This window comes from Phyllobates terribilis, unplaced genomic scaffold, assembly GCF_046119375.1.
Source record: "Phyllobates terribilis strain yellow unplaced genomic scaffold, ASM4611937v1 Scaffold_3__8_contigs__length_932513732, whole genome shotgun sequence".
NCBI lineage: Eukaryota > Metazoa > Chordata > Amphibia > Anura > Dendrobatidae > Phyllobates > Phyllobates terribilis.
In genome coordinates, this window is record NW_027362763.1 from 248280259 (window position 1) to 248307508 (window position 27250).

Sequence of the window (27250 nt, forward strand, 5' to 3'; positions counted from 1 at the left end):
GGGAGAATCCCTGAGATGACGAGAACTTCTTCGAGACTCTACTGTAAATTTTAGTAGTGATTGGTTTCCTACTACCTAGAAGAGTAGTAACTAGATTCGATGAGAAACTCCGACCCTCTAGCAACGACCTCTCAAGTTCCAGGCCGCTAAGTGCAATCCTTTCACCTGAGAATGGAATATAGGACCTTGAGCAAGAAGGTCGGGAATCTCTGGAAGAATCCAGGTGTTCGTGACTGACATGCTCCTTAGCCAAAAGAACCATGGTCTCTTGGGCCAGAAGGGGGCTATGAGGACCACTTGATCCAGATCCTCCTGGATCTTCCTCAACACTGCTGGAATTAGGCACGTTGGGGGAAAGGCATAGGCCAGACTGAAATCCCATCTGCACTGGAAGGCGTCTACTACTAAAGGGTTTTCTGTGGGATTCAGGGAGCAGAACTTTTTTAACTTGCTGTTCTGACGGGTCGCAAACAGGTCGACCTCTGGAGACCCCCCCACATGGCCACTAGCTGGCGGAAAACTGAGTGATTTAGAGTCCATTCTCCCTGCAATAATGGCCTGCGACTTAAAGTCTGCCTTTGTGTTGTCCTCTCCTCTGATATGAAGGGCCTTTAAAGAGAACTTTTCCTTCCACTAGAGAAAATATCCTCCCCACAACCTGCATTAGTGATTTGGAGTTCCCTCCTGGTGGTTTACATATGCCACCGTGACCTGGTTGTCGGGCAGAATTTTTATGTGATGCCCTCGTAGAAGGGGTAAGAAGCTGATTAGTGCCTTCTCTACAGCTCGTAGTTCCCACATGTTGGAAGACTCCCGACTCTCCTCTGACCCTGTATCGGGCGGTTGTCTAGGTGCGCCCCTCCCCCCCACCCCCTGGGGCTGGCGTCCGTAGTAATCACTCTGGTAAATTGGGGAACCCAGGGGATGCCTGTCTGGAATGTGTTTGTCTCTAACCACCAATACAGAGACTGAATTACATTTTGTGGGAGTGTTAACCTGCCCTCCAGATGTCCCCTGAGGATGATTTCGTTCTTTAGGACTTCCCTTTGCAATTCTCTTGAATGAAATTGGGCCCAGCATACCGCTGGGATGCAGGAGGTGAGGGACCCAACAGAGACATGGCCCCCTGAGAGTCATTACTGGGTCTGTTATGGCTGTCGAGACTAAATTTTTTATTTTCTCTTTTGCTCGGGCAGGCAGCATTCCTGTCGAACCGAATCCAGAGTAAGGCCTAAAAAGATATGCGTTGTATGCGGGATCAGTTTTGATTTTTCTAGGTTTAAACACCATCCTAAGTTTAAGATGGTGCACACCTGATCCACTTGGGCCAGGCAGTGATCGTAAGTTTTGCCCACTATTAGGAAGTCGTCCAGGTACGGAATGATTAATCTGTTTTCCTCCCTGAGATGAGCCGTAACCTCCGCTATAAGTTTTGTTAATATGCGGGGCGCTACTGCTAGGCCGAAGGGAAGAGCTCTGTACTGGAAGTGCTTGACGACTCCCTGTACAGTTACGGCTACTCTGAGGTATTTTTGAAAGTCGTGATGGATTGGCACATGGTAATACGCATCCTTTAGGTCCAACACTGCCATGTAGCAGCCGGGGAATAGAAGGCTTATCGTTGATTTTATTGTTTCCATCTTGAATGATGGAATGTTCAGGAATTTGTTTAGGCCTTTCAAGTTGAGGATGACTCTGTATGAATTGTCCGGCTTCTTTATAAGGAACAAGGGGGAATAGAACCCTCTTCTTCTTGTGGTGATACCTCCAGCAAGACATTCTTTTGCAGGAGACCTGAAATCTTACTCCAGTGCCCGCTGTTCTGGTAGAGAGGATCTTAAGGCAGTCGAGATAAATTTCTCTGGTGGGTTCCTCAGAAATTCTAGTTTTAAACCTGATTTTACTAAATTGAGGATCCACTTGCTGGAAGAGATCCTTTCCCAGGCTGGAAGGAAGAGAGAGTGCCTCCCTCCCACCTGGGATGGTGTCATTTTGGCGGTTAGCGACTATCCTGGGAGGGCCCGCCGAACAAAAACCCTTTCCATTTCCTGGAACGATCCTCCCATCTAGATTGTTCTGTGGACGTCCTTCTGCGGCCAAATTTCTTCCTCCGAAAACGACTGCTTAAAAGTTGAAAAGGAAGATTTAGGAAATCCTTTTTTGTTGTCACCTGCTTTCTCCTGAATTGTCGAGAGGCACCGAAAAGAAAATCTCCTTCACACGGAAGAGAACATGGCTTTCCCTTCGTTTGTATGTCCCCCGGGCAACATTTCAGCCAGACTGCTCTACGGCCGGCATTAGACAGGGCCGCAGATCTTGCTGCTAATCTGGCAGAATCCGCAGAGGCATCCGACAAGAAGGCCGCTGCTCCTTTCAATACAGGTAGAGAGGCCAGAATGGAGTCCTGTGACTCGTTCTTAACCTGGTCTTCTAACCTGTCTAACCAAACCATAAGGGATCTTGCGGTACAGGTTGCTGCTATGGCTGGTTTCAATGCCCCTGCTGATAATTCCAAAGTACCCTTAAGGAAGGTATCTACCTTTCGGTCCAGTGGGTCCTTCAGCATCCCTGTGTCTTCAAAAGGGAGAGAAGATCTTCTAGAAGCTTTGGATACCGCAACATCCAGCTTCGGGGCTTTATTCCAAGAAGTGGTATCTTCCTCACTAAAGGGATATTTCCTTTTGAAGGAGGATGGAAGGCGACCCTTTTTTCTCCGGCCTATCCCACTCCTTCCTGATAAGTCCCTGCACCTTATCATTAATCGGGAAAACTGTTTTTTCCGATCCAAGGTGCCGAACAGAATATCCAGTACCGATATTTTTTTTTTTTTTTTTACTTCTGGTCAACTAACCCCATTGTGGACCTGACGGCTTTTACTAAGCTATCCACACTTTCCAGGGGAAAACAATGACCTGTGCCTGCCTCGCTATCCGAAGAGGAAGAGTCAGTGGAGTCATCCAGCATTCCCTTGTCGGATTCAGAGTCTGAAAGGGTGGGTGGGGTTTTTGCCCTATGGGCCTGGGATGCTTGGGAAAACAACTTAAACGATTTTTATACCTCAGACCTATTAAGGGCTTTTAGATTTGAAGAAAAATCCGGGGTTCCCTCCGAAATTGTTTCCTCAATACATGGCTGGCATAATTTTTTGGGCCAGTCTTTAGTCAGACCCCGTTCACACAGGGCACATATTCTGTACTTGGATTTCTCCGTACATTTTTTTTAGGGACATCCTGACCATATAAGGGAGGAAGGAGAGGGAAAGAGACAAAGCAGAAAAAAGTCTACATTAATACGTCGACTTTCACGTAGTTCACTCACCACCCAGTAGATAAAGACAGGGTACCGGAACGGGAGGCAGGACAGTATCCGATACTTCTCCACAGGAGACCGTGGAATCATCGATTCTGCAGGAGCTATGCCGGCTGGATCTTGAATCCCTGGTGCTGAGAGTCCCAGAGCGCCCACTGCTCCTGCTCTGCGTTGGACGCTGCTCCTGGGTGCGCTTCTGGCGCCGAGGCTGTCGCGGCTGTTCGTTCTCCTCGGGCTGTTGCAGCATGGACTGCTGCTGATGCGGTGGGGAGGGCTGCTGTGAGGCCATTACGGTGCACTCCGCCCATGCCTAGCCGGTGATCTACCCTTAAGTACCCTTATTGTGCCAGGGAGATCACCGGCCGGCGTCCCCGCAGCTTCCGGTACCTCCCCTGAAAATTACAACCGGGGGTCAGAGGTCGCGGCGCACGTCATCGGGGCGCGACTTCCGGTTGCGTCACTTCCGGTTGCGCCCCATGACGTGACATCCGGTCATCTGCAAATATTGAAATACTACTCTGTATGCCCCCTACAAGGTCATTAATAAATGTTAAAAAGAAGCGGGCCCAATACTGACCCCTGTGGTACCCCACTGTTAACTGAGACCCAGTCTGAGTGTTCCATTAATAACCACCCTTTGTTTCCTATCACTGAGCCAGTTCTTAACCCACTTACATATATTTTCCCCTATCCCCATTGTTCTCATTTTGTGTATGAACCTTTTTTGTGGCACCGTATCAAAAGCTTTTGAAAAGTCCATATACACAACATCCACTGCATTTCCTTGGTCCAGTCCAGAACTTGCCTCCTCATAAAAACTGATCAGATTAGTTTGACAGAAACGGTCCCCCGTAAACCCATGTTGATATTGGGTCATGAGGTTATTCTTCTTCAGATACTCTAGTATAGCATCTCTTAGGAAACCCTCCAGGATTTTACCCACAGTAGAGGTTAAGCTTACCGGCCTATAATTTCCAAGTTCGGTTTTTGTCCCCTTTTTGAATATAGGCACCACATTTGCTATACGCCAGTCCTGTGGTACAGACTCTGTTATTATGGAATCTTTAAAGATTAAAAATAATGGTCTATCTATGACGTTACTTAATTCCTGTAGTACTCGCGGGTGTATCCCATCCGGGCCCGGGGATTTGTCAACTTTAATGATTTTTAGACACCGCCGTACTTCCTGCTGGGTTAAGCAAGTGACATTTAATGGAGAATTTTTGTCATTCCTGATCATATTTTCTGTCATGCGATTTTCTTATGTAAATACTGATGATGAAAAAAAATCATTTAGCATATTGGCTTTTTCCTCATCCTCATCCAGCATTTCACCCAGACTATTTTTAAGAAGGCCAACACTATCATTTTTAAGTTTTTTACTATTTATGTAGTTATAGAATATTTTGGGATTATTTTTACTTTCTCTGGCAAGGAGTCTGTCTCAATCTTTGCTGCCTTGATATGATTTTTACAGAATTTATTTAATTTTCTGTATTTAATGCCTCATTACTACCTACAGTACTTGCTTAAGTTCTCTAAATGCTTTCTTTTTGTCACTTATTGCGGCCCTTACAGCTCTATTTAGCCATAGTGGTTTCCTCCTATTTCTAGCATGTTTATTCTCATAGGGTATATATTGTGCACAGGTCCTATTCAGGATGTTAATAAATGTCTCCCATTTTCTTTGTGTAGCTTTATGTCTCAGGATATCGTCACAGTTTATTGCACTAAGATCATCTCTCAACCGTTGAAAATTTGCCTTCCTGAAGTTTAGTGTCCTTGTAACCCCTCTACTACACATCTTATTAAAGGTTACATGAAAACGTATTATTTTGTGATCACTATTACCCAAGTGACCCCCAACTCGTATATTTGATATGCGGTCTGGCCTGTTGGTTAATATTAGGTCTAGCAGTGCCCCCCTTCTTGTTGGGTCCTGAACCAGTTGTGAAAGGTAATTGTCTCTCATAGTTGTCAAAAACCTATTACCTTTGCTTGAACTACGGGTTTCTGTTCCCCAATGTATTTCAGGGTAGTTGAAGTCTCCCATAATAATGACTTCTCCTTGAGTCGCTGCTTCATCTATTTGCTTTACGAGGATATTCTCCGCTACGTCCATTATTTTTGGAGACTTATAACAAACCCCTATCACACATATCCTCCCGCAAGACTGGTTTTAAGGATGATTTTATATATAGACACCCCCCCCCCCCCCCTCGCTTGTTTGTACGGTCATTTCTGAACAGACTATAGCCCTGTAAATAAACTGCCCAGTCATGGCTCTTGTCCAGCCACGTCTCGGATATCCCCACCATGTCATAATCTTTTTCCAACAAAATTAATTCTGATTCCTCCATTTCGTAAAATTTAAATACACTTAAAACTCCACTCCAGCGTGTTTATATTTTTTTCTCAGTGCTGTAGCAGTGCCTCTAATGTAAGTTCCCCTGACAGGGCTGTGGAGTCGGTATAAAATGGACCAACTCCGACTCCTAAAATGTATAATAAATTATACCCAGCATCCACCATGCGCTTTCCCTCTCCTGCATTCATTGGAAAGCGCGCAGTGGATGCTGGGCTGTGATGTGTGGGAAAACCCCTCCCACAGCCCATCAATCATTGGGGAGCGTGTCACTGGGTCACGCCGGGCTGCAGCCAGACCTTGACGTGACATCAGCAGATGTCAGAACCGGCTGCAGCCGGGGGTCACGTGATGTCTGTGAGCGGCCAGGGATAGCGCCGCTTACAGGCAATAATCACAACAGAAGGTATTTACAAAAACGCTCATCTTCACCATTTAAATACATTGGGGCATTTTATATAGTAGTGGACATCTCCATATTTGGTGCAGAAATTTCTGCGCCATTTCTGCATCTTAGCAGGAAGAACACATAAAATAGGCGCATTTTGTGGGGTTTTTTTTTTTTTTTTTTTTTTTGTTTTGTTTTTTCGTTTTTTTTTTTTAACACATGCAGTTTTGGTACAAATTTTTCCCCACTCATTAGTATGAGTGAAATCTACAACAAAAAATGCTGAAAGAATTGAGAGACTGAAGATTTGTATCTATAAGTCAACAATAAGCAACATCTGCATGAGACTTTAGGGTTCTCATTTACTTTGCTGGCATCGGGCAACTCTTCAGGTCTAGCGACAAATCTGTGCAGGAAAAAAAGTGACAAAACGCTACAAATCTGCAATGTGTGCACAGGCCCTTAGTTGTGTGACATATCTGGAATACCTGAATAAGGCGTCATCGGTTGCACAACAGTTACCTGAGATTTATGGCTCGGAGACAGGAGCATCCTGCTGTGATGCCTGTGTGGGTGGATGAACGTATCTAAGGTCACAATGACTTGATGCTAACAGATATAATGGAGATCAGGTTCCTCCAGTATTTTTCCTTTAGGTCTATTTTCAGATAACATTATATGCATAATAACATTATATGCTGTTGGACATAAGGGCTCTTATCAGAAAGTTAGCAGGCTTAAAAAGCAAGCAATTGTCCACTTGGCCATTTGAAATGGAAAGAAAGCTTCTATTAAATGGAAATTTACTGTGCTTTTAACAATTTTAAAGGGAATCTACTCCTGTAACTGGGAGCGCTTCATCAATCTCCTAATAACATTTTATTCTTTTATTGTAACTATTACAGCAGTCTTTGTAATAAAGCTTGTACCCAGAGTAATCTGGGAGCACCATCACTCATCCCTGCAGTTCATGGGTATCGTGCCTATAACGGAGTGATTGGCAAAATCAGAGTAACTTCTCCTGTCGGCTGAACGATCGGCAGAAGCGTTGTTCGGCTGACAGCCATCTAATGTATATGGCCAGCTTTAGTCATGCTGCTGTGAGCATGATACCAGAAAAGAGACTTGTGACTGCATTGTTTAAAGCGTTGCTCATACTTTCTATAGATCTTTTACAGCTTTCCTTTTAAATATTGCTGACAAGGTTGACTATCAAAAAGGTATTTCAGTTTACCTCAAAAACTGCGCTATTCCCACACATGGATTGCTGGATATTGCAGATCAACTTATTTGCTTGAATAAGGGCTGAGCAGCAATTAATGTAGTCTTGCCTGCCAATTACAGTGGGAGCTGCCAACCATCTCATGTGTTTGGGGGGCTTATGTCTGACATTTTTCATCCAGAACGAGGGATCAGGGAGCTGGATGTCATGTCTAATCCTTTTGTACTTAACCCTTTCTGGACTGGATGATTTTTCTTTTGTGTATTTTCATTCTTTCCTCCTTCAAAAACTGCAGCCGTGGGACTGGTTTTCTGAAACTGTAGAACCGGTTTAAAGTGAATCTGTCACCAATTCCTACTGCCAATACCATGGTCATGCGTGCTGCTTGACTGACAATGAAGGGTCATTTGTCTGATCTCTCCCTATATACATATGGAGAAGAGCCCTCACTCTAGGTGAGCAGGGTGGGGAGAAGCCCGCAAGGACTGACCTCGTTGACCTGTAATTGGTCACCTCTTCCCAGGATGCTTTTTAAAGTGTTTTCCCTGAAATGCTGTAGTGTCTCTGAGTAATAGATACATGACAGAATTCATGTAGCCAGTCTCATTCATGCTGCCCCTGGTTAGGACAGCTTGAATCAGCTGACTGGTAACTCTTTAAGAGAAATGGACAGTCACTTGGTGTCCGGCTGCTTAATGTCTATTGCTCAAGACTGTTCAGAAGTTCTCCGCTCCTGCTTGAGCAGTGTGTAAGTCTATGGGTCCAAACAAGGTCTGTGGGGATTGAAGGACCATGACCCCCACCAATATTTAACAGTTAAGGGCCACCAAAAAAAAACAATCCTTGAAAGTTTAGTTGCCCATTAAAATATATTTTCTGGCTTTGGTGATCCTATAAATGTAATACGAGAACTATTTTTGGACGGAGACCAGACAACTTGCTTGATCAGGTCATTTGTCTTGCTAAACTAAGTAAACTCCTGGATGGCGTTGTGATTGGGTGAGTCAATACAACTGTACGAGTTGGGGGTTGGAATCAGGATTTCTAGGTCAGTACCATTGTTGAATGACTCATGCAATTGTTCTCAAATCTTGTGACACACGTGTAAATATTACCTCAATCTCCGATTAGGATATTAACCTTCAGAGAACTAGAGGCCCTAAGTAAATGTAATAAAATGGCATTTGCATTTCCTGCCTCTACATTTGCTCTATTGGATCTGGTATATTGAAGTGTATTTCATTATGGATTTTCAGCTTCTGTTGATTTATATGCTATATTAGGGCGACTGGATTTGAGAACTCTCCTCTATACCCTTCCTTCCCCCACCCTTGTGTAAGATTACAGCTGGCTGAGGACTATTGAGGAAATTTGTTTCTGCATACCAGTTTTCTAGTGGTAGAAAAGTGTGTGTCCAGCAGATGCGTCGAGTCTATAAGGTGGGACACAGATTTTCCCATGTAAACTGTTTTTGAACAGTCTTCTCCCCCCTCAGTTTGTATCTACACATGAGCCTTTTTAAATTGAATTTTTACCACCTAATCTCAGAGCAGCATAATGTATAGACAGATACCCTGATTCCAGTGATGTCACTTACTAGGCTGCTTAGTGTAGTTTTGATATAATGTTCTGCTGATAAAACAGTGAATTTCATTAGAAGACTAGTAAACCTGCTGCCAGGTAGTCATATATTTTCATAAACTCTGTATAACCCAACGCCCACAACTGATTGCCAGATTTCTGCCTATGCACAGTACACAAAGCTGCCAATCAGTGGTGTGGATGGGTTATATAGAGTTCAGCATTCAGATAACTGCAGCTGATAAAACAGTGATTGTATCAAAATGACAGCAAGCAGCCCAGTAAGTGACACATCACTGGAATCAGGGTCTCTGTCTCTACATTATGCTACTCTCAGATGGAATAGCTAACAACTGTTATCAGAATCCTTTTAAGTTGAATGTATCGACCTATGGTTTTAAGTAGTTCACTACTGCACCTGACAAACCAGCGCTGCTCTTGTGATTGTTGGTGCTGTTTTCCGACGGTCACATGACCATATGGTCAGTGACTGATGTTTGGCTGCAGTGCTTGTGTTTTCACTGCATCGCAGTGCTGGTTCGGTAGGGGGAAAAATGTTTGTTTTTTTTTGCGGGAGAAATACTTCAGCAGGTTTTGTTTGTTGTGTTTTTTTTTTTTTGTTTTTTTTTTAAATTGCACCGCTGGAGTGGTGCTTTTAAATAGAAGTCCCCTGCCCCTGGTCAAATACTTACTCTCCGGCATCTTAACCGTTTTTCGGCACTGCTCCGATCCCGTGACCTCCAGCTCGCTCCATGAAACACTGGAGCTGCCAGTAGGTCACTTTTCACGGTAGACTGATGGGAGCAATGCTAGAAAAGAATGAAGGCTGCGGCAGGTGAGTATCAGGGGAATTGCATTTAAAGCACCAATCCAGCTGTGCAATTAAAATAAAAATAAAAACGCTGGAGTGGTGCTTTAAGCAAGAAAAGGGTTGTCCAGTAGTTGATAACCCCTTTTTACTATTAGATGCACCCCCTTCCCCCATCTAAGGCTATCTAAAGTGTTTTTTTCAAACTAGCCACTGGGGCTGTTTATTCTGCTACTTTATCCTTCCAGCGGACTTGTCATCACAGGCAGGATTACAATGATCGGTAACGCCTGTGTACACAGCTGATAACACAGGATCCACAAATCCTTATGGCTGTGTACCCACAATGCGTTTCTGCTGCGGAAAAGCTTAAACGCTTGGTAGAAGGTCTGCCATGTTCCCCAATGATGATCCGCATGTGCTGTGCACTTGCTGCGGAAATTTCCGCTGCGGGTTATTGCGGAAAAAAGCGCAGCACTACCAATTATTTTGCGGAAGCGCTGCGTTTTCGCCGCCATTGACTTTCATTGATTCGCTTGCATCTGTACATGCGGAATCCATGCGTTTCAATGTGCGGATGGTACCCGGGTCTAGAGGACAGGAGACTCTCCTCTGGACCCGGGTACCATAGAACCTGTAAAAAAAAGAATAAAATAAAAAACAAATCTATTTACCTTCTGAGGGACCCCGGTCTCCTGGTCTTCGCTTGCTGGCAGATCGCGGTGGACTGAAGGACCTGCGCTGACGTCAGTCATGTGACGGCAGGTCCTTCAGTGTAGTGTACTGCAAGCTGCCGGCACACCAGGACGGAGCGAAGAAAGACTCCGAGGAGCCATCAGAAGGTAAGTATAGATTTATTTTTTTTACTTTTTTACCATTCTTTAAGGTCACAGTATATAAATCCATGCCAGTTGCATGGATTTATATAGTGTGACCAAGTTGACAAGCAGTTTCCAAGTGATGCTAAAATCGCCTGGGAAGCGCTTGTCAACCCGCATGCGGAAATACATGTGAAGAACGCTTCACATCCGCTTGTCCCTGGCAGGAAAACGCATGTACAATCCGCGTGTACAATTTTTTCTGGCAGGGAGATGTAGAAACGCTCAGGAAAGAATCCGGAGCATTTCTGCATTGTGGGCACATAGCCTAAAAGTGATGTCATTATCTCCCCCCCACCACCACCACCTCTCTTCACAATGACTTTTGTAAACATTCATTACATGTGGGGTCACGATACAAAAGGGTAAGGACTGAGTCTGACTGTCAATGTATATGTAGATTTCTTCGGATTCCAAAATAGCCCAAGCCGCCTTTGTGAAAATTGTAAGGTTTCAATTTTTTCTTTTCTAAGAAATAAGAAAAAATTGTGGAGGAAAAAAACCCCACAATCAATAGAAAAGTAATGTCATCAGAAAATGACATACTATATACAGGTGAATCTGAGTGAAGTATGTGCAGTCCTATCAGCTGGCTGGTTCCTTGCAGGGTAATGGTTGGCACCACATCTTGTTCAGAGTTTACCTGACACTGTATAAAGAGAATACAGAAGATCCTGGATGGCACAAGATGTAATCCTATATGCTGCTTTTACAACTGTCTTGAGTATTGATTGATTGCAACAAACTTGTGTTTCAGCTTCTATCATGGGGTTGGGAGAATGCAGAATGTACAGTACCATACATCACTGCAGCCGACGTGTAGAGTCCAGCATACACTGCTGGAGCCAGCTAACCAATGCCCTTATTTTATAGATCTGTAATGCTCTATAAAACGGGTGTTCTCACTTTAGGCATTTCTGACACATCCATGTTTGGTAGATGTGGGTCCTTTCTCGCCTCTGAGGACAGTTTCTGCTCTCATACACAATAGACTTGTGTCTGTAGCTTCCCTGATTATTCTGTGTATGATCCGGATAAGTGCTTCTTCCCCTCACCCTCCCCAGTAATGGATGCTTGAAATATTGCTATGTTGTATTTTATTATTTTATTTATTCATTTTTCAAAATATTGCAGTTATAATCGCGTCTTACTGCTTGGTGTATATACAAGACATCTGCGCCTTGAATTGTGCTCCATTTAGTTGCAAAACTCAATCAACCTATTAATGTAAAAATTTAATTTTTAACGTTCGTATTGCGTTTTTAGTAACTGACCTCGTGTCTGATACTGTGTTCCTTTTGATTAATTTAACCTAATGAAATTAGGATGATCATACCACCTGAGGATTAGATCACAAGAAGCCTCTGTATTAAGTTTGTAAAGGCTGCCGCCCCCTCCCCCTTGTGTACATGGATCATTTTGTCTGGAGGAATGACAGGTAGTTCCACACCCATTGCTGATAAAGCCTTGCTCCTCAGTCTTGGTGACACATGAGTCTCTTGCACAAGTCCACACAACTCTACGTGCAGGAGGGAAGGTTGCCTAGCATTGCATTCACTGGGTTATTTCCTATTTTTTTGAAGTAAATGCAAAAGCCCAAATGGCATGTAGACGTTCCTACATGGGCTCCTCATGTCCACACTCTTCCCGGGTGCCAGCCTATTGGTAAGTTTTATTCTTTTCTCTCTTTAGATCATTGCATCCTAAGACAAGTCTATGAGCTTTATTTTTATACCAAGTGAAATATGTTCAGGTTACTAAAATTTTACTTTAACGTTCTCCATTGCTTAATGAACAGACGCTTTGAGTAAAAAGTAAGTACGTTGGGAAGGGTTTGAAAATGAAGAAAGGTATGTGTCTATATCTGCTGCATCATTATGTGCCAAGTCCAAACCTATATCAAAGCAAAACTAAGGATAAATAAAGGTGGTGTGAAAAATGTTTAGGTCTCCTGTTAAAGGCTCTTTGTCTTCAAAGGAAATCTGGTCAGGTTTGTCTTTCACACAAGGTGCAGAATATCTTGTTTTATTGTTTGTGCCATTGTAGTTCTCAAGCTTGTAGATGTGATTCTTACTAGGACTAGTAATGAGAAGATGCACATACTAAAGTGGATTGGTTCATCCTGATAAAGTTGGTGTTCAACTAGATCTAATTTGTTTGGTCTTCATGGCCCTAGTGTGTAATTAGCATTAATTACTGGTTTATTCCTGTCATATGCACATGCATGGAAAAGTTTCCTCCATTTGTAAAGTTTTTGTTTTTCTTTGGCTATGTGTACACTTTTAAGTATTTGCAGCGGACATTTATTCAGGAAAAATGCTGCATAAAATATGCCTTTTTTATTTTTTTTTCTCCATTAATTTTGAATGGGTGAAAACCCCTGCAGAAACACTGAAGGAACTGGCATGCTGCAGATTTGAAACTGGTTTCAAATTGAAACTTCAGGACTCTCATTGACATTACTAGTACAGTAAAATGCAGTGTCTTTTTTTCATGGGGGGGGGGGGGGGACGCAACATGTAAACAAGCCCTAAAGCTGTGTTCACATGTCCAGGCGTCATCCTGATTCCGTATTAAAATTGAAAACTGGATCCATTACAAGCAGCAATAAAAAAAAAAATTGCAAAATGGACACCACTTTCAGTATTTGAATGAATCGGTCTTCAAAAATAAAAATGGGACCTGTTTTAACACTTCTTGGTTTTCGTTTTGCATCTTTGTGTTGAGGTTTTAATAGATCTGTTTTTGTTCGAGGTGTCTTTAACACTTGGGGCTCTGACTGCAGACTTGTGAATCCTCACAGCACACAGTGTAAACGCTGTCAGGTTTTTCACAGGGCAGGCTCTGGACCTGGTGTATGTGATTGCATACATGCGGTCATCTGCTGACTGGATGCACACTGCCTTACTCAATACAAATGATTTGATCGAGGCCGGACATGTATATTCGGAATATGGCCAGAAGTATACATGGCTTGCTTGCTCCCGGTACCAGAAAATCTTCACAGTGTGCAGAGTGGCCAAAGACATGAGTCCCAAGCCAGGACAACCCTTTTTTAATGAATGTGTTAACATTGAAGTCTATGGGAAAACTTACCCTAACGATGAAAACTATCCAATTGCTGTCTGTGTTTTGTTTTTTGTTTTTGTTTTTTTTAACCTTTCCATTCAATGAATCTGCACTGTACTGGAAAGTTTTTCGTTTTTGATCCTACAACAGATCCCAAAATGGAAATGACTACTGGACATGTGAACAGTAACATTCTTAAAGTTAAACTTGAAAACCAATTGCCACTGCTTTACTGATTCTGGAACCGTGTTGCTTTTGTGCTCCTCTGTTCCCAAGTTTTGATTCCCATTTACAAAGATGTAAATTTTCCCTTCAGTCAAATATATATACCACTGAGCATCTTTTGTGGGCATTTTTGCTTTTTATTCTCTAAAACTGACCAATAAAAACTTATCTGTGTCAGAGGAGGAAAAAAGAAACCTGAGAAGACAGTTGCATCCTCGGCTAAGCGTGTTCTCATTCCACAGTTGCAGTGTCCCTTCATGCTATTGCCCCTTCCTGGGCGCGTCCGCTCTCCTGTGTGCGGCGATGGGCGGCGCTCTTAACCCATCTCAATCCTTTTAATTGCTACATGGAGAGCCATTTCACTAATATCTGTTAAAGGGAACCTGTCATGCTGCCTGAGCCATTGGGCTGCATAAATCACTCTGGCTGCATTATCAGTCCTGTTTGTATTGGGGTGCTTTCGCTCTGTGTTTAGTCACCTGTTTAGCTCACGTCTGAGCTAATGTCTGACTCCCACCTCCGCCCCTTACAAAATGGGATTCGGATGTATGCACCAACAGGGCGATAGACTATAATGGTGCCGACAGAGCGAACGCGTATATGCTCGAAAATGATGCACGGCAGAGTACGTCTACTGGAAGCGGACACAGACCTAGTGGTCTGCGTCTGAGTGTCTGCCTGCAGTATGCATATACTTCTGAAAATGATGCACGCCAGAGCACTCGTTCGTTCTGTCGGCACCATTTATAGTCTATGGCCCCATTGAGTACATCCAAATCCCATTTTGGAGGGTGGGGGGGGGGTTTCCAAAGTAAGCCCCGACAGGGCTACTGAATCCAATGTGAAAGCAGCCTTACTCTGAAATTGTGGCATTTCAGAGAAAACGTACTCTAGTAAAAGGCTGGTAAAAAATGATGCATGTCATTAGTCCAAAGCAGATTCCCTGTGGCTTCACCCTGCACCCCTAGTCTGAGTTGTCTTTTTACTATACAACCACAAATGGGTACAGACTCTTCCGTTTAGGGGGGACATGGAGAAACTGCCTTGGACTGGTCATCCAAGTTGCATAGACCCTGGCACCTTGGCTGCATTACTGCAAGTGTTTTCAGTGTCTGATTCTGGCTGCCTGTGGTTTGGGCAGCATGAATCTGCTTGGAGATTCCCTCTAAACTTGTGCCTTTAGTGTCCTTTTTCTGTTGCCAGTGATATGGATGCTACAATAGCCAATAGATGCCCATCGTAAAAAGCTCCTGGCCAATACACCATCCATCAGCCGAAGGCTTCCAAGTATTCCTTAAACTTTGGGGTGAGATGGAATAGCCACAGCCTCTTCAAACAACCGATCAGAGAGGGTGCTGATGGTTGAACCCCTCCAATCTAATATTCTTGCATTAGTCTTTGAATACGCCTTTAACTTTAAAAGGCTGTATAACTCTGCTAAACATGGTGGTCCACACTAGATAGTTTGTGTATGCGTATTCGGCCTCTTGTTTAAAGCAAGTTTCCATTCACTTTAGCAAATGGATGTATAAACTCCTCATTATGCATTAATGAAGACTTATTTTTATAAAGCTGTGATTTAGGTGCTAGAACATATCTTTTTGTATAAAAATGCAAGACACTGAATGGGGCTGCAGGAGCTTGTTGTGCTGAGACACTAGTGTTAACTCATCAGTGTGGGACCATGCTGATAGAAAATTGCAGCTGGTGACTGATATTTACTGGTATAAAATGTCTGATAGAAAATGGTGTTATTCATTGGTGAAGTGTTGAAAAATGTTTGGCAATTTAAATGCATTAAAAAATGATCCCTGAAGTTGTTACACGGACAGAGTACTTGCATAATAGACGCCACTTCGTGTATAGCGATGTGCATGTCCACTTATTGAGCGGAGTGCTGCTGGACAAGCATGCCCAGTTATGGTCCCTACTGCCGGATTCTCCTGACTATTTTTCAACATAGTGGATCCTTAGTTTACTGAACATCACCCATACAAACTGCTGGGCAGTGAAGAACCAGAGCCTGTGTAGTATCAGTCATGTACTGCTACGCCGAGAAGACTGATCTGTGAGGATGCTGGTACGATTTCTTTGACTTGCTCTGGACCCCATGGTATAATTATCTGCAGGAGAGCTTTCTGGAGACCATATTTACAGCTACCAGAGAGAATGGAGACTGTCCGATGGTGATTTTGAGCGTAGAGGAGTAAGACGCCGCGCATGTAACGAGTTTTGCAGAATATAAATCGGGTGATTGACAGCAGCCCAGCTACAATAACTAAAATTATCTATTCTGTTGAAGACACAGTGCGGGGGAAGGAGTTTTTATTTTTATTTTTTTTTTTGCTGATCAATGCAGTAAAGCCTCTAAAAATAAACCACCAAAAAAATGGTTAAAGGGTATCTGTCACTAGGTTTTTCCCACCTAATCTGAGAGCAGCACAATGTAGTAGCAGATACCCTGATTCCAGCATGGTGTCACTTATTGGGCTGCTTAGTATAGTTTTGATCTCCTGCTGATAAACCAGTGATTTTATCACTATAAGACTAGTTAACCTCCTGCCATGTAGTCCTCCATACTCAAGAGCTCTGTATAACCCTGACCATACCACTGATTGGCAGCTTACTGTATACACTGTACATGGGCAGCAAGCTGCTAATCAGCAGTGTGGGTGGGTTATACACCAAAACATTCAGGGAACTGCTAGATCTGCAGCAGATTAAAACAGTGATTTTTTTTTTTGATTTTTTTCCTCTTTTAATCCAAACTACAGTAAACAACCGTGTAAGTGACACATCATTGGAATCGGGGTCTCGGCTCCTACTTCTTGCTGCTCTCCGATGGAATAGCAAAAACATGGTGACATATTGCCTTTAAATATGGTAGGTTACCGCACTCCTGTGGCAGATCGGTGCTCAAGTAGGGTCCAACCCCAGAGCGATAAGACAAAAAACTTGGCACTCAAGATGACTCAATAAATTTTGAGAATTTAATAGAAGAAAAAGTAGTACAAAACAAACGTTTCGGTCATGTAAGACGCGGACGCAGTGTTCCCACAGCCATCACCCTTGTTATAAGATATCGCACAGTGATTTATTTAGAAGCTGGACACTGGACCTCTCATTAATGTCGCTACCGAAATTTCTGTACACTGAGGAAGGTCTTGCATGCACAAATCGTTTGTTTTGTACTAATTTTTCTACTATTTAAATTCTCAATTTGAGTCCTCTTGAGTGCCAAGTTTTTTGTCTAGATTCACTTTTATAGTATGGATAGAAAATGCTATAAGGCTATGTGCCCACGATGCAGAGATGTTCAGGATTTTTTCCTGAGCGTTTCTGCATCTCCCTGGCAGAAAAGACGCATGCGGATTGTACATGCGGATTGTGCATGCTTTTTTCCTGCCAGGGACATGCGGATGTGAAGCGTTCTTCACATGCATTTCCGCATGCGGGTTGTCAAGCGCTTTCCAAGCGATTTTAGCATCACTTGGAAAGTGCTTCTCAACTTGGTCACACTATAAATCCATGCAAACGGCATGGATTTATATACTGTGACCTTAAAGAATGGTAAAAAATAAATCTATACTTACCTTCTGATGGCCCCCGGAGTCTTGCTTCGCTCTGTCCTGGCTGCCGGCAGCTCGCGGTACACTACACTGAAGGACCTGCCATCACATGACTATGATGTCAGCGCAGGTCCTTCAGTCCACCGTGATCTGCCGGCAAGGGAGGACAAGCGCACCGCGGGCCATCAGAAGGTAAATCTAATATTTCTTTTTTATTCTTTTTTTTTTACAGGTTCTATGGTACCCAAGTCCGGAGGAGAGTCTCCTCTCATCTACACCCTTGTACCAGCCGCACATTGAAACGCATGGAATGCGCATGTACATATGCAGTGAGGCGTAATCCATGCGTTTCAATGCAAGTCAATGGAGGCGAAAACGCAGCACTTCCGCAAAATTGGTAGTGCTGCTTTTTTTTCCGCAATGATAATCCGCAGCGGAAATTTCTGCAGCATGTGCACAGCACATGCGGATTATCATTGGGGAACATGGCAGGCCTTCTACCATGCGTTTCTGCAGCGTTTTTGCCGCAGCGGAAACGCTTAAACGCATCGTGGGCACACAGCCTAACTTTTGAATGTTAGTGTTAATCCAGGGTCTAGAGACATACAATACCTTATTGCACGTGCTATATACAGGTTTTAAGCTTTTCCCAGCACAGCCAGTTTGAGTTTTTGTTCTTTCCTCATTTTCCACATGCCACATGTTTTTCCACCAATATAGCCATATGTGGAAATTTTAGTGTTTTATTTTCAGATGTACTGGGAAATTGCAAAAAAAAACTATTTTGTACTCTCATACATCATTCTCCAGGTCAGTGCAATACAAGAACGGCGATACCAGTCTTGACCAGTGTTTTTGTTTGTTTGATTTTTTATTATAATTCTGGTATTTTCGAGAATTGTGTTTTTTTTTGTTTTTTGTTTTGTTTTTTTTTTAATAAATAAATAAATTCACCATCTTTCGATGGGCTTGTTTTTTACAGGGCAAGTTGATAATTTTATTTTTACCATTTTGGGATAGATGAAACATTTTAGCAGTTCGAAATACTTTTCTCCCTTATTGATTGGGTAAAAGTTATATTTCAATCTGATTTTTAGGGTTGCAGTAATGGCAAGTTTGTGGTTTGTAATTTTTTTTTCTCTACCCATTAGCACCTCACGATGGCATCGCAGGGGGCAAGTGGAACAGGTCGCCCCCAGTTTGTGCACTTTTAAATGCCACTATTAGAGGTTGACTGCAGCATTTAACAGGTTAAGAGCAGTGGGTGGACCTCAGCTCCTCTCACTGCTAAGAGGCTGATGATAGCTGAATATCATACATGTTTGATGGCTGCCGGGGAGGTGCTAGGATGTATAGAAGTGGAATTTTCCATTTGAGTGACACAGGAAATACTGTATGTTCTTTAAGCTTCTTTGATATTAAAAGCTGAGTATTGAATATTTAGCCTTCATGCCTGTTGCCTGATTTTGGGGAACACTTGCCTTATAAGTCTCCTGACTCTTCTAAATCTGTGTAGTTGTGGAATGTTTCAGTCGGATGGTAATTGATCCATTTTTTATCATGGTGAGTTTAACGTGGGTTTTGTTGCATATAAAAGCATCACATATTTTATTTGAGTGGGGTCTTTTTCTGGTTGTATTGGCTCTTGTGAGCTGGGGCAGTTACCAAAGAGGTAAGAGAACTTGTATCTCCTGATAAGCGTACCTGGAAAATGTTATTTTCTACTCTGTATTTAAAGGTCACTTGTCAGTCGATTCATTCTGCCCAACCATGTGTTGATTTCCCCTTTTAAAATAACACTTGTACTCTCCTCTGATGCAGTGCCAGCACTGTCTCTCCTTGTGATTGCGTAACAGTGTGACAACATGCAAACCCTGCAGCCAGTCAGTGGCCATTTTGCTCTTCCTGCCTTTAGGCTATGTGCCCACGATGCAGAAATGCTGCATATTTTTTATGCTTCTCCCTGGCAGGAAAAACGCATGCGTTTTTTACATGCGTTTTTCCCGGCAGGTAGAAGCGTTTGTCAAGCGTCTTTGCATGCATTTCTGCATGCGGGTTATCAAGCGCTTTTCCAAGCGATTTTAGCATCACTTGGAAAAGTGCTTGACAACTTGTTCACACTATACTATAAATCCATGCCGGTTGCATGGATTTATAGTGTGACCAAGTTAGTTAAAAAAAAAAAAAAAGAATAAGAATGGTAAAAAATAAAGTTCATACTCCCCTTCCGTTGTCGTCCTGGTGTTCTCTCTGCTGCGTCCGGTGTGTTGGGCGGCTCTCGCTGTTGTGACGTCATTGAGTCATGTGATGGGTCACATGACTCGGTGACATCATGGCAGGTCCTTCACAACAGCGCGAGCATTGCAAGAGACCGGACGGAGCGGACAAAACACCAGGAGGACATCAGAGGGTAATTATAATCTTTATTTTTTTTTTTTTATTTTTTTTTTTACAGTTTCTATGGTACCCAGGTCTGGATGAGTCTCCTCTCCTCCAGACTTCGGTACCATCCGCACATAGAAACGCATAATATCCGTGTGTACAAATGTACTGACACGGATATTATGCGTTTCAATGCAAGTCAATGGCGGCGATTACGCTGCGTGTCTGCAAAATTAATGGACATGCTGCAGATTTTTGAGCGCAGCATAAACGCTGCGGAAAAATCCGCAACATGGGCATTGACATTGCGGCTTGTCATTGGGGACCATGGGGGGCGGATTACCAAGTGTTTCCCAAGCGTTTATGCTGCGGAAATTCCGCAGCATAAACTCTTGGAAAACGCATAGTGGGCACACAGCCTTAGACATTTCATTTATACCTGGAGGACGAGAGAGAGAGCAGCAACGCTCACTTCCTCCAGATGAAAGTGATTTGTCCAAAGGCGGGAAGAGCGAAGCGTCCGCTGACTGGCTGCAGGGTTCACGTGATGTCACACTTACACAGTCGTCGGGAGAGACAGTGCTGGAGCAGCACCTGAGGTTAGTAGAAGTGTTACCTTTAAAGGGAGGAAATATACGGATTGAGAAGGGCTTGTCCAATCCCTTTCTCTGATATGTTTCAGCACTTAAAACTGCATGAAGGCGCGGCCAGGTCTGGTGTCCCCTGTTATACACACACGAGACCAGTCGATGTATATTCTTATCTCAACTATTTGTATTACCATGACCCAACTATAAAAATATTTTTGCTGCACATATTTTTTTTTTCTTTTTTAAAAAGTACAGACAACTTTTTTTTTTTTTTTAATCCTGATACTATATTTTAGGTGAGAGGTCAATAACATATTGCACAGCTGTGTTAAGCTGTCCACGTAAATCACTGACAGCTGAAGCCTCCTTTGACCAACAGCCATGACATTCGATCCCCACATGCACACTTGGTGAACAGTCAGATGTGAATGAAAATATCATAAATATAATTTAAAGGGGTTCCCCACTTAAGACTCTTCTCAATTAGCCAAAATAGTATGTACTAGTCTGGTTAGACGGCACTGTTCTACATTATGACATTGGATCTCCGCACAGGTTACAACACAGGTGAATCTTGATGAGCACAATGGAGCCGTATGTACATCACTGCCCAGCTAAGCAGATATCACAGATATGATTACACGTTTGTCAAACACAATCTGAAATGCTGGATATTTGTCGGTCAGCACCTGAACGGACTATTGTGTTATGAAACTGAGGTGGAAGGGTTGGAAAACTGAAATGCTCACTTGCAGAACTGTGATCGCCGCTCTGGAGTAGAACACATTCTGTTTTAGCATCAGAAAATTAACACGATGGTGCACATTAACTAAAAACCAGCATTGTATTTGCTGATCTCATTCATTAGAATGCTGAATAAAATGTGCAAATGTTTTTAAGCAACATTGCAGTCATACACCTTACCCTGGAGATGCTGTAGGTTTTTGCTAATGTTTATGACCAGTTCTAGTGTAATTTCTAAAAAAAAAGTCGGACTGCAGGTGGGCTTGTTCTTCCGTCTACTTAAAAATAAAAAAATACAGCAAAAAAGGCTAAGGGTGCATTCACATTGCTTTCCGGCTGCCATTGTGGTGGTCCAGTCGGGGCTTGCGTCTCAACTTCCCTCCCCCACCCCCTGCAAAACCAGATTAAGCCATAGGTGGAGCCATAGATTATAATGGTGCCGGTAGATAGAATGTGTGCATCTTCAGTGTATGCCTACTGGAGACGACATAGACAGCGTCTGAGTGTCCTCCTCCATTAGGTGTATACACCCAAATCCGGTTTGGTGGTGGGGTTCAGACTTAAGCCACCGAGTGGGTGCCGAAACACAAAGTGAAAGCACCATAAAAGATACTTTTGTACAAGCCGCTGGTATCTATGCGATTTTTTTTTTTTTTTTTTTTTTAACCACACCTGTGGCACGTAGCTCTTCATAAATGGCCATAATGTATTTAATTTGCTGTAGTTCTTGCACTTCTGTCTATTATACCCATGAGTCATTCCATGTCAAGTGGACCAGTGGTCCCCACTCGACCTTCTCCGATTTTGCTGAAAATTTATAAGGATGTACAATTTATAAGGATGTACATGTATGTTTGAAAAGAGGTTCTGTAAATTTTTAGGGCCAGATCTCAAATACATTGGGCACTGTTGACCTTTCACTGGAGGTTCCACCAAGCCTGCGGCTTCAGCTAAGAGGATTTTGCAAACTTTGGCACATAGCCATTAGAGTTCTCTACTGGCTATGATGCTGAAATTTGGCATACTAGCTCAACTTTTGCTGCTAAACACAATAAAATTATTACCGGCTATGACAAAACAATATTTCGGCCGCAATTTTCTGTCAAAGTAGCTTGTAAAACGCGTCGCATAAAATTTATGCCAAACTTTGCCCATATATAACTCAAGACCAAAAACCAATAGTAACTGGTGCTTTGCCCTGTACACCAAACATCTACATGACTTTGCATTGCTGCAATATCAAGGTCAAATCATATGTATTTGTGGAAATATTCACACCCACATATGATGAAAAACTTAAAAAAAAAAAAAAATTTTTAATTATTTTTAGGTCAAATTTCTCAAAAAGGGTACCCCTAAAATATATTAATTCTGATATCATTAGAAAGAGCACATTTTTCTCTACAAGGATCATTGTTTTTTTTTTTTTTTTGGAGTCTCTCAGTTTAAGAAAAGAAAAATGCCACTGAACATGGTGTTATTTATTAATAAGCAATGAATGGTAACTGCACTATTCAAACCCTTGCGTTGGTCCATGGTGGTTATACCACAACCAATTCCCTAAGAATTGGTATTATAATCCTATTAAGAATTGTAATAATGCTGTCTTTCGAGAATTGGCAGCCCCATCGCCTAGGAGCCATGGCCGATAGCCAAGGCCAGCCGCGGGCGGTCTCTTTATCGCAGGTTCCGAAGCCTGAGGGTGGGTGTCTTTGCCTAGGATCCCAAGCCTAATATTGGGTATCTTTTGTTTGTTCCCAAGCCATAATGTTCAGTCTAAGTGGTCTGGAATTGTTGCTGAATTTGCAACATAATCGGTTCAGAGAAGCTGTATTGTCGGCCCATTGCTGTTGCAGCTGGTGCAGGAATTATTGCAATGATTGACTGCTCGGGAATCCAGTATGTATCATTTCTCACAGGCCAGTGAAAGAAGCTAGCTGGCCCATGAGGATGCATAAAATTTATTAATGCATCATGGTCGTCGACTGAAATTTCAGAAATATTTCCAATCCACGAGTTCCTATCGTAAATGCAGGCAATGTATTGCCCTGGCTGGAGATTTGCAATTGGCACAAAAGGCATTTCTGATCTGACAGATCTATCTACATGGGCAATGAAAGATGATGGGTCATTTGACACCCTTGAAGTGCGAATCTTTTTGTCATCAATTGGCACAAACTGGTGATTTTCTCTTGTTCCAGCAATTGTATGTCCATCTTTGAACCTTTCCTCTTGAACTACCTGTATTTCGACAATTTTTTCTTTTGGAACAAAAAAAAATTTGATTCCATGCAGTTGCTCGTTGCAAAAGTTGAATAAATCCACCGGGGTCAGTATTTGGTTTTCAGTTGGGCGTTGAAGACTGGCACGAGCTGCCAACCTCTTTGCTGTCCCTCCAATCCCATCACAGGGCGACTTTCCATGACTGGTACCAAAAAAAATTCCATTCAGCGCTGATATTGAAATCAGCATTGTGGTGGCACAAGTTGAGACAATTTTTGAAATTTTTGTACTGGGCTGCAGATCCATCGCTGAAGTAGTGGATATGACGAATCCCATAGATGAGTCTTTAGATACTCCACAATTACTGTTAAGAAAGTGTGGACTGCAACTGTGTCATGTCGTGAGCAATCACTGATTATGCACAAGCTGATGTTCTGAACAGCTTCACCATTTAACTCCTTGAAGTAAATTACAAATGGGTGTACTGTAGCTTGACTATTTTCCCAGTGGAAACCTTGAATGGCATCTTGAACAATAAATGAGTAATTTTCAGCAAAGTCCATAAGGATCACAAGCTCTCCAGGTCTCAGATTTTCCTTCAACGATTTCAAATAGCTACTTTGATGCTTGGCGATGTAGTGATGGCTACAAAGTTTAGAAATTTTCAAAACCAATTCTTCAATGAAATCTTCTATAGTCAGTTGTTTGGTATCAAGCGTGTCTCGATCAGTGTGAATCCATTGTTTGAACTCAATAATATCTTCAGGGTCACTGTTGACAAACACATTGACTAGAAATTCTTTTAAAACTTCAGGACCCGGGCATTTATCACAACGGCCAAGCATACAGTCCTTGGATTCAATTCCACAGACCATTTTGCGTATGAGCTCTTTGTAGTCATCATTGATTGGGCATGCTGCAAGCATTAGTTTGACATTTTGGTGAATGGTACACACACAAACGGAATATGTTCCAGCAGATCCAAAGGTTACGCACCACTTTGGCCGAAGCTCACAAAACGTGGAAAATCCAATTTCAGGGCCATTCCGATCCCGATAGGCAACAAACATTTCCCTCATATTGCTCAGTAATAGTCGCTTTTGCATCTGCTTTTTTTCTCCTGCTATTCGCACTGATACATAGTCTTTTTTACCAGGGCACATTCGACTGAATTCATCATCCTCAAAAAATGCCTGCACCTTTTTCTTCACTTCCTCAGAAACTTTCTTGTCACACTTGATTCTAGGTAAGGCTAAGATACCATGTTCACATTTAAGCTTTCGAGCTTGTTTGACCATTCGTTCAGAGACACCAAATTCGTCTGATATAGCCTTAATGGACCAACTTTTAGATGCCAATGTCAAGATTTGGACCTTTTCTGCCCGACTGGACACCTGCAGCTTTTGCTTCAAATCTGCCAAAAGGTGATCGTAATCCAGACACATTTTGCACTGTGCTGTTTTTGTTTGCTCAATGTCTTTCGGCTCAAGCCCTCCAATTGAAGCAACCTTGCTAGAAAATGCATTTTGTACCTGGCTTATCTTTCTCCTTGCATACCCAAGTGAATCCCGCTGGCTTCCCCGTGGATATTTCAGAGGAGAGATGCCAATGGATGTTAAGCTTGAATTTAGACTTTCAGGAGAACATTCCATTCCATCTGGATCTGATTCAGAGGAAACTGGATCAGCTGATTTTTTCCTGTTAGCAAATTCTTTTCGACATGATGCACACATCTTCTGGCCAAGCTTCACATCATTCTTTGTAAATTCGTTCAACTGGTCAGCTGCTAATAAATTGATAGCTCGCAAATTCTTTTTGGTGTTATGACCTTTCTTCCCAAAAGGATTGCAACACGATTTTTGCAAATGCTCATATTTGGTCAAGAATGAAGCTTCATGGTGTAAACAGATTTGTGAATGTTCGTCAAAATTTAGTCCCACTCGTCGACGCAGCAATTTCTGTTCATCCAATCCAAAGCTTGTAAACAATTTCAACTCATCCTTGCTATGGGTGAATGTCTTAAGGTGGCACTTCGAATTGTTCGCAAGGCCGATAGATCACTGGGCCGATTCTTCATCAATTTCATTCTCCATCGCTAAAAAATAAATAATATATGCATTAAAATGTAACAATAGTCAATAACTTTTCATAAATAAAAAGGTTTATAGGTTTTTGATTATAATAGACATTGCTAGCAACAATACAACTCTGTAACATGTGATAAGAATCTGAAAATCAAACACAATCAATGCATTACGCGCATAAATAACACCATGTTCAGTGGCATTTTTCTTTTCTTAACCGGTTCCCGACCGCCCACTGTAGATAAACGTCGGCGCTTGCTGGGCTCTGTGCAGTGCCGACGTTTAAAAACGGTGGGTGGTCTCGCAGTGCTCAGGACCCCCAGGGTCCTGCAAGCACTGCGATTCCGGTGCAGAGCGTTAGCTCTGACAGGGTACATCATCGGGACCTGATTAGATCAGGTCCCAGTGATGTTAACCCTTTGCTGTCTTCTATATGTTGTGATCTATAGTGATCGCGGCATATAGGAGACAGCAGGAAAAGAGGGGGTCGTCTTACTTACCTCCGAAGACCTCCGTTTCGTTTGAGGACCTGGGGTTGCTATGGCAGCTGGAGGTCACATGACCGCCTCCAGCTCTGCCATATATGGTGTCCTTCCTGTCTGACTTCAGCCTGTATGTAGCTGAAGTCAGACAGGAGACTCTGACTGAAACAGTCAGTGAAGATCTCATATAATGTAATATATGTGTATTACATTACATGAGATCAGTGATCAGAAAAATAAAAATTAATGTCCCATACAGGGACTAAGTAAAAATGTAAAAAAAAAAGTTTTTAAACTGTTAAAAAAAAAAAAATCACAAAATAAATATAAATAAATAAAATATTAAACCAATAAATCCGTAAATTATTACAAAACCAAAAAAAGTACACATATTTGGTATCGCCGCGTCCGAAACAACCCGAGCTATAAAACTGTCACACTAATTAACTCCTTCTGTGCACACCGTAATAAAAATAAATAAAAAACGGAGCAAAAAAATGCTTTTTCATCATATCGCCAAAAAAGTGGAAAAAAATGCGATCAAAAAGCAGAATAGAAATAAAAATGGTACCACTGAAAACGTCATCTTGTTCCGCAAAAAAAAGCCGCCATACAGCTCCATCAGCCAAAAAATAAAAAAGTTATAGCGCTCAGAATAAAGCAATGCAAAAAAAATTTTTTTTTCTATAAAATTGTTTTATTGTGTAAAAGCGCCAAAACATAAAAAAAATACAGTAAGTGTAGTATCGCTGTAAACGTACTGACCCGAAGAATAACGCTGCCTGATCACTTTTACCACACGCAGAACGGCATAAAAAAAAACTCAAAAAACAATTCCTGAAGTGTTTGTTTTTGTTAACTTTACCTCCCAAAAAACGGAATAGAAAGCGATCAAAAAATGTCACGTGCCCAAAAATTGTTCCAATAAAAATTTCAACTCGTCCCGCAAAAAATAAGCCGTCACATGACTCTATCGGCCGAAATATGGAAAAATTATAGCTCTCAAAATATGGTGATGCAAAAACTAGATTTTGCAAAAAAAAGCGTATTTTAGTGTGTGACAGCTGTCAGTCATAAAAACCCGATATAAATCTGGTATCTCTGTAATCGCACGGACCCGAAGAATAAAGTAATCTAATCCGTTATATCACACTAGGAACGGCATAAAAAATAAATAAAACAAATATTATTCACCTGCTACTGATTTGTTTATTATGTCTCCCAAAGATCCCAGTAATGCTCTGCTCACATTTATCCTGTGCTCTGCGCTGAGCACTTACACCAGAGTTTCCGTGTAAATCTCTGAAATACGTGATTCAGCCAGAACCCAT

At 42.3% G+C, this 27250-nt stretch overlaps 2 protein-coding genes across 6 annotated transcripts in view; one reads left to right on the plus strand and one right to left on the minus strand.

The window, feature by feature from the left end:
• Positions 1–27250, plus strand: part of TSC22D2 (TSC22 domain family member 2) — a 64224-nt gene that overhangs the window by 25501 nt on the left and 11473 nt on the right. The gene's annotated exons all lie outside the window — the stretch shown is intronic.
• The window catches only part of LOC141259162 (uncharacterized), a 94048-nt gene continuing 89598 nt past the window's right edge, over positions 22801–27250 (minus strand). For both annotated transcript variants that reach the window (XM_073674708.1, XM_073674709.1), the window contains one exon: positions 22801–25448. In XM_073674708.1, the coding sequence (XP_073530809.1) occupies positions 23596–25086 (1491 nt within the window). In that variant the 5' untranslated portion in view covers positions 25087–25448 and the 3' untranslated portion in view covers positions 22801–23595. The remainder of the gene's footprint in view (positions 25449–27250) is intronic.